General features: G+C 43.4%; 1 protein-coding gene across 1 annotated transcript; it reads right to left on the reverse strand.

The window, feature by feature from the left end:
- Nucleotides 1-1,161: 1,161 nt before the first annotated feature.
- LOC141034244 (uncharacterized) lies at nt 1,162-6,318 on the reverse strand. Its single transcript, XM_073506298.1, has 10 exons — nt 6,013-6,318; nt 5,172-5,910; nt 4,471-4,958; nt 4,353-4,416; nt 3,763-4,040; nt 3,313-3,534; nt 3,093-3,222; nt 2,230-2,532; nt 1,887-2,136; nt 1,162-1,366 (listed from the first exon to the last, which is right to left on the reverse strand). Exons 1-10 carry the CDS (start codon nt 6,316-6,318, stop codon nt 1,162-1,164), a joined length of 2,985 nt encoding a protein of 994 aa, XP_073362399.1.
- Between the last annotated feature and the right edge of the window lie 4,530 nt (nt 6,319-10,848).

Raw genomic sequence — 10,848 nt, forward strand, 5'->3', positions numbered from 1 at the left:
ATATATAATCCTCACATAAGCTCAATGAATACTCGAACCAACCCCGTCTACAAAGCATAGCAAAACTACAACTACCACGATCTGCAATGACGGGAGATAGCTCAACAATATAGCAAAATAATATAATAATCCTATACATGCATATATTCATAGTGTGATATAACTACATGCATAGAAAACAATAGGTAAAGGATGATCAACATGTAACTTGCCTTGGTTCTGGTTCAGAAAGTCACACTCCTGACAATAGCTCGCGTCGCACTCCGGACAATCTACACGTTTCACACCATTCAACAAATCAATCACCGGAACACGAAAAGAACCAAAAAAAGACCAATAGCAAGAAAACCAATTTTGAAACTCAACAACAGCAGCATAACAACACCTAAATTGCACTACGGTCACAACGCAAAAAGAATCACTTAAAACTGACAAACGGTTGGAGAGTTATGGCCTCCGGAAGTTTTAATTCAAATCGAACGAATTCAAATTTGAAAAGTGCAAACATGTGAGATTTTGGTACTGTAATAAAGTGCTGGTTTTTGTGAGTGCACAGGAAAAAGAATCACCTAATTTGAACATATAGGTTAAAAGATATAGCTAGTTGAAGTTTTCTTAAAAATCTAAAAATAAAACAAAAGAAAACTCTGTTCTGGAAACACTGTAGCGGTTACTGTGGCGTTTACTGTAGTGGTGCCAAGTGTTAACGCGTGATTGGCTGGAAAATTTGCATGCGCGCGTCGGCGGCTCTCCGGCGAAGACGAAGCGACGGACGGGTGCGGCGGTGAGTGGCGGAGGCGTAGGTGAGGTCGGGCAGCGACGGGGCGTCCTCTGCGGGCAGCGACGGCAACGGGAACGGCGGTGTGCTCTGGCAGCGGCAGCGTTCGGCTGCGTCTCTGGCAACAAAAAGGTGTTAGAAGAGTGCGGCGTTGAAGGGGGCATTGAGCGGAGTAGGCGGTGAGGCTCGGCGCGTTCTTACGACGACGGCAGCGTCCGGCGACTTGGAGCTCCTCCAGCGAGATCCAATCGAGCTCGGCAAGGCGTGCGGTCGAGGAAAAGACGGGGCAAAAGTTCGGTAGGGTTCCCCTGGGGATTCTCCTCGTGCGTGAAGTCTCCGGGGTGCACGGGGTCGAACCAGGCGCCGGATAGGTCCGGGTCGGCCTAGGCGTGCGCGCAGCACGGCTGCGTCCGGCTCGGGGTGGAAGATGGGTGCAGGGTCCACCCGTCAGCGAGAGAGGGGCAGCGGATCGGGTGCGGGTCGGGCGAGCGGTGCGGCTGCGCGTGCCGGTTCGGGCACCGGTACGGGAAAAGTGGGCTGCGGGCGATGGGCCGCTGCGCTGGCTGGCTGGCCTGGGCCGCTGGCCAGCTGGTTGGTGTTTTTTTAACAAAAGCAGCAGAAAACAAAATAAATAAAACAAAATACACAATATAAATTCTAAATAAAAATACCTAGACACACAGTCAAAATAGCACTACAGCTATAACTACAGGAACACTTGTTCCAATACTAATGCAATTTTCAAAAATAGTTTTTATGCAATAGGCCACACATAACAACAAAATAACACATAAATAAAATATTTTGGAGATTGCAAAAATTACTAGAACATATCAGATGAACTTGAAATAATATTCTGCACATTATGAACATTTTTTAAAACAGGGGAGAAGTCATGTTATCTCCACTCCAAATAAATTGCCTTTTGTTGCATAATGATTTGAATATTCTGAAAAAGCAAATAATGCAATAAAAATATGATATGCATATGATTGATCTAATAACATCCTAATTTAGGAAAATTGGGATGTTACAAACCTACCCCCCTTAAGATGAATCTCGCCCTCGAGATTCGGGCTAGCTAGCAAATAGGTGTGGGTGATCCTGCCTGAGATCCTCCTCTCGTTCCCAGGTAGCTTCCTCCTCTGTGTGATGATCCCACTGAACCTTGCATAACTTGATTGTCTTGGTGCGAGTAACTCTCTCAGCTCTCTCCAGAATCTTAACAGGTTTCTCCTCGTATGTCAAATCACTCTCCAACTGAATTGCCTCAAGTGGCACCGTGTCCCTCAATGGAACATCCATCATCTCTGCATGACACTTCTTCAACTGAGATACATGAAACACATTATGAACTCCTGACAAGGATTTTGGCAACTCCAGCTGATAAGCTACCTCTCCTCTACGCTCCAAGATCTTGTAAGGCCCCACAAAACGTGGTGCTAACTTACCTTTGATTCCAAACCTCTTAATTCCACGAAGTGGTGAAACTCTAAGATATACATGGTCTCCTACCTCATATGTCACCTCCTTACGTTTTGCATCTGCATAACTCTTCTGCCTGGACTGTGCTATCTTCAGCCTGTCACGAATCAACTTGACCTTCTCCTCAGCATCCCTGATCAAGTCTGGTCCAAAGAACTGACGTTCTCCAACCTCATCCCACATCAACGGTGTCCTGCACTTCCTACCATACAATACCTCAAATGGTGCCATCTTCAGACTAGCCTGGTAACTGTTATTATATGAGAACTCTGCATAAGGTAAATTATCATCCCAACTGGACCCATAGTCCAAAGCACAAGCTCTCAACATATCCTCCAAAATCTGATTTACCCTCTCTGTCTGCCCATCTGTCTGTGGATGGAAAGCTGTACTGAACTCCAGCCTTGTGCCCAAGGATTCATGCAACTGACGCCAAATTTGGATGTGAACTGAGTACCTCTATCAAACACTACCTTCCTTGGAACTCCATGCAGACAAACAATTTTAGACATATAAATCTTTGCTAGCTGAGCACTGGTATAAGTAGTCTTTACCGGGATGAAGTGAGTAACTTTAGTTAAACGATTAACAACTACCCAAATAGAATCATAACCTGACCGAGTCCTGGGTAAACCTATAATGAAGTCCATACCAATCTCATCCCACTTCCAATCAGGTATAGGCAATGGCTGTAACAAACCTGCTGGTCTCTGATGTTCTGCTTTAATTCTCTGGCACACATCACATATTGCAATATATCCAGCAATTTCCCTCTTCAGGCTAGGCCACCAAAATCTTTCCCTCAAGTCCAAATACATCTTAGTATTACCTGGGTGAATAGAATAAGGTGAATCATGCGCCTCCTGAAGAATCAACTTCCTGATATCTGTATCTTGAGGTACACAAATACGCTTCTCAAACCATATGGCTCCATGTTCATCCTCACGGAAACCTTCTGCCTTACCTTTAACCATATTCTCTTTTATCTCAGCAATCTCCTTATCATTCTTTTGAGCTTCTCTGATCCTGTCAAGCAAAGTAGGCTTTACCTCAAGTGTTGCTAAATATCCCTTAGGAACCATCTCCAACCTGAGATTCCTGAACTGTTCACATAACTCGGGTGGCATATTATCAATATTAATTGCATTAGCATGGCTCCTACGACTCAATGCATCAGCAACAACATTAGCCTTACTAGGATGATACCGCACATTCAAATCATAATCTTTAATAAGCTCCAACCATCTCCTCTGCCTGAGGTTCAAATCCTTCTGAGTAAAAATATACTTCAAGCTCTTATGATCAGTAAATATATCACAATGATTACCAATAAGATATGGCCTCCAAGTTTTCAATGCATGCACAACTAAGGCTAACTCCAAATCATGTGTAGGATAATTATGCTCATGATTCTTAAGCTGGCGTGAAGCATAAGAAACAACTTTACCTTCCTGCATCAAAACACTCCCAAGTCCTTGACGAGAAGCATCACAATATACCTGGAAGTCCTTATGTATATCCGGCAGAGTTAAGACTGGTGCTGTAACCAAACGCTGCTTCAACTCCTGAAAACTGGCTTCACATTCATCAGTCCAAACAAATTTCTTCTCTTTCTTCAGCAATTCAGTCATAGGCTTTGCAATCTTAGAAAAGTTCTCAATAAACCTCCTGTAATAACCTGCAAGGCCCAAAAAGCTGCGAATCTCTCCAACTGTCGTGGGTGTCTCCCACTCTGTAACTGCAGCAACCTTAGATGGAGCAACTGCAACTCCATTACCTGACACAACATGTCCAAGGAAAGCTACCTCATCCAGCCAAAACTCACATTTGCTGAACTTGGCATACAACTGATGTTCCCTTAGTTTCTCCAATACCAAACGCAGATGCACCTCATGCTCTTGCTTAATCTTGGAGAATACCAATATATCATCAATGAAAACAACCACAAATTTATCCAGGAACTCCATAAACACCTTGTTCATCATATTCATGAAGTATGCAGGAGCATTAGTCAATCCAAATGACATAACAGTATATTCATACAACCCATACCTCGTAGTAAAAGCAGTCTTTGGAATATCTTGCTCACGAATCTTCAATTGATGATAATCAGAATGAAGGTCAATCTTAGAAAACACAGTAGCTCCCTCCAACTGGTCAAACAGATCATTTATCATAGGCAAAGGATACTTATTCTTAATGGTTACCTCATTCAGAGAACGATAATCAACACACATCCTCAAGGTCCCACCCTTCTTCTCCACAAACAAAACTGGAGCTCCCCAAGGTGATGAACTTGGGCGAATAAATCCCTGTGCCTGCAATTCTCTTATCTGCTTCTTCAATCCCTCTAACTCTTGAGGAGGCATTCTATACGGTCTCTTTGCAATAGGTCCAGCGCCTGGTACTAAATCAATAAGAAACTCAATATCTCTATCTGGTGGCATACCTGGCAACTTCTCTGGAAACACATCTGGATAATCCCTCACAACCGGCACCTCTTCAAGGCTACCCCCCTCAAGAGAGTTCACATGTACCTGCTTATGCTTATACTTACATACATATTTGATCCTCTTCCCTCCTGGTGCACTGAGAGTAATAGATCGACTGGCACAATCAATAAGACCCTCATACTTGATCATCCAGTCCATACCCAAAATAATATCCAGACCTTGTGACTTCACTATAATTAAATCTGTAGGAAAAACATGCTTCCCAATAGACAAAGGCATCTGAAAACAACCCAAACTTGCTGCCATCTCAGCCCCCGGAGAACTTACTAGAATAGGTGACTTAAGTACTACGGTAGACAGCTTATGTTTATCCACAAATACCCGTGATATGAATGAATGTGATGCACCAGAATCAAAAAGAACAAGCGCAGGTATTGAATTGATCAAAAACTTACCAATCACTGCATCAGGTTCATTGTAGACCTCCTCCACATTAACATGGTTGACGTGACCCCTTTGGATGGGGTTTGGCTTGCTCACTCCTGAATTCCCATTACCGTTCTTGCTTTCTGGACAAGCATTGGAGTAGTGGCCCATCTGCCTACACTTATAGCACTGAACCTGACTAATATCCCTTTGCACAGGCATACTCTGGTGGCTCTGCTTATTATTCCCTCCATTACCATTACCATTACCATTACCTCTACCATTGCCATTGTTACTCTTGTGCCCATTGTGATGATGGTGGCCATTATGGTTGTGGCCATTCCCTCCATGGTGATTATGATGCCCATTACCTCCATGATGATTATGTCCATTACCTCCATTACCATGATATGAAGTGTGTGGCTTCTGCTGTGGTCCTGAATTATACCTGTTATTGTTGTTGTACTTCCTCTTGCGATTCTCTATGGCCTGTTGCTTTCCCTCCAGCACAATAGCCTTATCAATCAGGTCCTGACAATTCCTAAAAGTGGCCACTGTCAACTGAAGGCTCAACTCATCATTAAGGCCCTCCAAGAATTTCTCCTGCCTAGCTGCATCAGTGTTAACATCATTAGGAGCATAACGTGCAAGATTATTAAATTCCTCCACATAAGCATTAACTGTGCGACCTCCCTGGCGCAAACTGCGGAACTCCTTCTTTTTCAGACTCATAGCACCAGCAGACACATGTGCAGCACGAAAAGCATCCTAAAACTGAGGCCATGTGATAGTAGCAATGGGATAAGTGACCAAGCAGTTGTCCCACCAAGCTGCAGCAGGACCCTCCAACAAATGTGAGGCAAAGCTCACCCTCTCTGCATCTGTGCATCCAACCGTCTCCAGGTTCCTATTGACTGCACGGAGCCAGTCATCAGCCATAATAGGTTCGGGGGAACTAGAGAACCTCTGAGGATTCAACCTCAAGAACCTGGTAAGCATATCCACTGGTGGAGGTGGCGGTGGATTGTTGTTGTTATTGTTGTTGTTCTGGTTCTGGACAAGCAACTGGATCAACTGAGCTTGTCCCTGAAGCAACTGCTGCATGTATGGCAGTACATCATTGCCATTGTTGTCTCCTCCTGCAGCATTACGCCTATTATCACGCCTCGGCGGCATCTGGTGGGCAAGCATAGAAGAGTTATAGATATAATAGGGCCAAAAACTATGTATATATAAATATATTCTACCCATATGCATAATATGATCAAGCCAACAAAACACAACAACGAATAACACCAACAAACAAACAAACAACAAACAAACAACAAACAATATGATAATATTATATATATATATATAGTCGAATAATTTCGACACTAAGCAATTTAACAAACAACTACCAATCAAGCAAACAATCTAGTATCTTCATACCACGAAAGTGGGCATAATCAGATACGCTAACACGATAACGTTGCAATATAAAGCAAGCATGAATGGTGGTCTCAGCACTAGTTCCTACTTAACTGTTCAAGATACTTGAGGGGGTTAACTAATAAATAGCAAGAAGTATAGCTGGTTTATAAAATAATTTTCACTCCTATAGCTTTTCTAATCCATTTTCTAGGGTCACGTCCTACAGTCAACACAGTGCTCTGATGCCATCTGTAACGACCAAACCTCGAAGGATTTGAGTCTCTGTGCTTACCGTGCTAGTCCCTGGATCGAACTCGCTAGCACACACAATATAGATGAATACCAGAATAGCAAGTGCATCATTTATTACAATGTATGATCCAGAATGTATAAAATAAAAAAAAATCTGCATAGCACTTGGCTAGCTTTATTCAATCAAACAGCGGAAAGTAGCAGAAAATAACGATGAGTCATAGCCCACTGGCGATGCTGAGTGCAGACTCGCGATCCTAACGGTACCTTACTCTTCGTCTGAATATCCTGCAACATGAGACGTTGCAGCCATATAGGTCAATACTTGGAATGTATTGGCAAGTTACACAGGAGTAATAATATAGCAGACCTACATGTATATGCATAATATAACAAAAGGAAGGCTTGAGGGTTTATTTTGCAGAAAGCTGATTTTGTCCTCATAACTACCTAATAATCAAATTTTTATTTAGTTCTTTTATTACTACAATTAAATACACAAGGTTGAGTTGGCAAAATCAACTCCAACCTACCCTTTATTAAGTTGCCCAACAAATTTATTAAGTGTCACATCTGTCAAGATCATCCAACAACTGTAATGGCATAGTGGCTCAAAATTACCCATAACCGGGGCACGGATAATCATGATTAGTTTTAATACTCTGGAGAGTTTTGCACACTTTACCCACTAGACTCAACCCGAAGATTGAGACGAAGTCTTTCAGAAGCAGTCACCTCCACCCCCGGCAGCAGGTACACCTACCATATCTACATCTGCTAGCTTACCTGGGCGAGGATCCCACAACCCACTCAACTAAGCCAGAGCCCATTTAGCTAGTGGTTGCGCCTGGAAGCTGCTAGTCACTAAGTCTGTCTGATCTTTTTGAGCCTGGGCAGCCGTCCACTTACATTCAGAGGGTATAAACCATGATGTTCTTGAAACCACCCTTCAATACCAATTCGGCCCAGAGGTGAGTTAAATCCTGAGTTACTACTCAATTTGTTAAATATATAATCCTCACATAAGCTCAATGAATACTCGAACCAACCCCGTCTACAAAGCATAGCAAAACTACAACTACCACGATCTGTAATGACGGGAGATAGCTCAACAATATAGCAAAATAATATAATAATCCTATACATGCATATATTCATAGTGTGATATAACTACATGCATAGAAAACAATAGGTAAAGGATGATCAACATGTAACTTGCCTTGGTTCTGGTTCAGAAAGTCACACTCCTGACAATAGCTCGCGTCGCACTCCGGACAATCTACACGTTTCACACCATTCAACAAATCAATCACCGGAACACGAAAAGAACCAAAACAAAACCAACAGCAAGAAAACCATTTTTGAAACTCAACAACAGCATCATAACAACACCTAAATTGCACTACGGTCACAACACAAAAAGAATCACTTAAAACCGACAAACGGTTTGAGAGTTATGGCCTCCGGAAGTTTTAATTCAAACTCGAACGAATTCAAATTTGAAAAGTGCAAACATGTGAGATTTTGGTACTGTAATAAAGTGCTGGTTTTTGTGAGTGCACAGGAAAAAGAATCACCTAATTTGGATATATAGGTTAAAAGATATAGCTAGTTGAAGTTTTCGTGAAAATCTAAAAATAAAACAAAAGAAAACTCTGTTCTGGAAACACTGTAGCGGTTACTGTGGCATTTACTGTAGCGGTGCCAAGTGTTAATGCGTGATTGGCTGGAAAATTTGCATGCGCGCGTGCGCACCAGCAAAGCAGAGAAAACGGCGGCGGCTTCGGGCGTCGGCGGCGGCGGCTCTCCGGCGAAGACGAAGCGATAGACGGGTGCGGCGGTGAGTGGCAGCGGCGTAGGTGAGGTCGGGCGGCGACGGGGCGTCCTCTGCGAGCAGCAATGGCAACGGGAACAACGGCGTGCTCCGGCGGCGGCGGCATTCGGCTGCGTCTCCGGCAACAAAAAGGTGTCAGAAGAGTGCAGCGTTGAAGGAGGAATTTAACGGAGTAGGTGGTGAGGCTCGGCGCGTTCTTACGACGACGGCAGCGTCCGGCGACTTGGAGCTCCTCTGGCGAGATCCAATCGAGCTCGGCAAGGCGTGCGGTCGAGGAAAGGATGGGACAAAAGTTCGGTAGGGTTCCCCTGGGGATTCTCCTCGCGCGTGAAGTCTCTGGGGTGCACGTGGTCGAACCAGGCGCCGAATTGGTCCGGGTCGGCCTTGGCGTGCGCGCGGCGCGGCTGCGTCCGGCTCGGGGTGGAAGATGGGTGCAGGGTCCACCCGTCAGCGAGAGAGGGGCAGCGGATCGGGTGCGGGTCAGGCGAGCGGTGCGGCTGCGCGTGCCGGTTCGTGCACCGGTTCGGGAAAAGTGGGCTGCGGGCGATGGACTGCTGCGCTGGCTGGCTGGCTGGCCTGGGCCGCTGGCCAGCTGGTTGGTGTTTGTTTTTTTTAACAAAAGCAGCAGAAAACAAAATAAATAAAACAAAATACACAATATAAATTCTAAATAAAAATACCTAGACACACAGTCAAAATAGCACTACAGCTATAACTACAGGAACACTAGTTCCAACACTAATGCAATTTTCTAAAATAGTTTTGTTGCAATAGGCCACACATAACAACAAAATAACACACAAATAAAATATTTTGAAGATTGCAAAAATTACCAGAACATATCAGATGAACTTGAAATAATATTCTGCACATTATGAACATTTTTTAAAACAGGGGAGAAGTCATCTTATCTCCACTCCAAATAAATTGCCTTTTGTTGCATAATGATTTGAATATTCTGAAAAAGCAAATAATGCAATAAAAATATGATATGCATATGAATGATCTAATAACATCCTAATTTAGGAAAATTGGGATGTTACACCTTATCATCCTCAGTCTAGTGGTCAAGTTGAACTTAGCAATAGAGAAATAAAATTAATTTTGCAAAATACTGTCAATAGGTCCAGGAAGAATTGGTCTAAGAAATTAGATGATGCACCTTGGGCTTATAGAACAGCATATAAAAATCCTATGGGTATGTCTCCTTATAAAATGGTTTATGGAAAAGCTTGTCATTTGCCTCTTGAGTTAGAACATAATGCATATTGGGCAATTAAAGAACTCAATTATGATTTCAAACTTGCTGGGGAAAAGAGGTTATTTAATATTAGCTCATTAGATGAATGGAGAACCCAAGTTTATGAAAATGCAAAATTATTCAAAGAAAAGGTTAAAAGATGGCATGGAAAAAGAATCCAAAAGCGTGAGTTTAAAGTCGGAGAATATGTTCTTTTGTACAACGCTCGTTTCAGATTCTTTGCAGGAAAACTCCTCTCAAAATGGTAAGGCCCGTATGTTATCGACGAGGTTTATCGGCCTGGAGCCATCAAAATAAATAATGCCGAAGGTACTAACCCGAAGGTTGTCAATGGGCAACGAATAAAGTATTATATCTCAGGTACGCCCATTAATGTTGAAAGTAATATTATCCAAACTTTGACACCGAAAGAACACATAAAAGAGTCCTTCCGGTACACTCCTGAATCATGAAAATAGGGAGGTACGTGATACAGTAAGTAAACGGACTCCAAAAAATCCGCAAAAATAATTTTTATCACTTTTGGAATATTTAAAAAAATAGGAAATAAAGAAACTTCCAGGAAGCATCCCCTGGTGGGCACAAGACACCAGGGCGCGCCAGGCGCGCCCAGGTGGGTTGTGCCCACCTGGGACACCTTCCGGACTCCGTTTTTCTATAGTTTGCTTGTCCCCCAAGATAAAAAATCTATATATACTTCCTGAACCTGTTAATCACCGTATCGTGGAGAAATCCTCTGTCTTCTTTTCCTTGTTGTTTTCTGTCAGATCTCATCTACCATGGCTGCTTCAACCTCCTCAAAGGACAAGTTCTTCAAGAACTTCATCAACCCATACCTTCGGGAGGTGGTGCAGCACCCTCAGGTCATCCAGATGCATGAGGGGGTGCTTCACCTCCGCGATGTGCCATGTCCCAAGGGGACGGGAACCATGGAGGCCAGGCTTGA

This window comes from Aegilops tauschii, chromosome 1 (genome assembly GCF_002575655.3).
Source record: "Aegilops tauschii subsp. strangulata cultivar AL8/78 chromosome 1, Aet v6.0, whole genome shotgun sequence".
NCBI lineage: Eukaryota > Viridiplantae > Streptophyta > Magnoliopsida > Poales > Poaceae > Aegilops > Aegilops tauschii.

Excerpts from the sequence above, each read along its gene's own strand:
- LOC141034244 (XM_073506298.1), bottom strand. The coding sequence starts at position 6,318 with ATGCCGCCGAGGCGTGATAATAGGCGTAATGCTGCAGGAGGAGACAAC. Across the intron at positions 3,535-3,762 it reads ATATACATAAGGACTTCCAG|AAGGATTTGAACCTCAGGCA; the intron begins GTATATTGTGAT and ends ATTTTTACTCAG. Across the intron at positions 2,533-3,092 it reads ACCTTATTCTATTCACCCAG|AGTTCTCATATAATAACAGT; the intron begins GTAATACTAAGA and ends TACCTTATGCAG.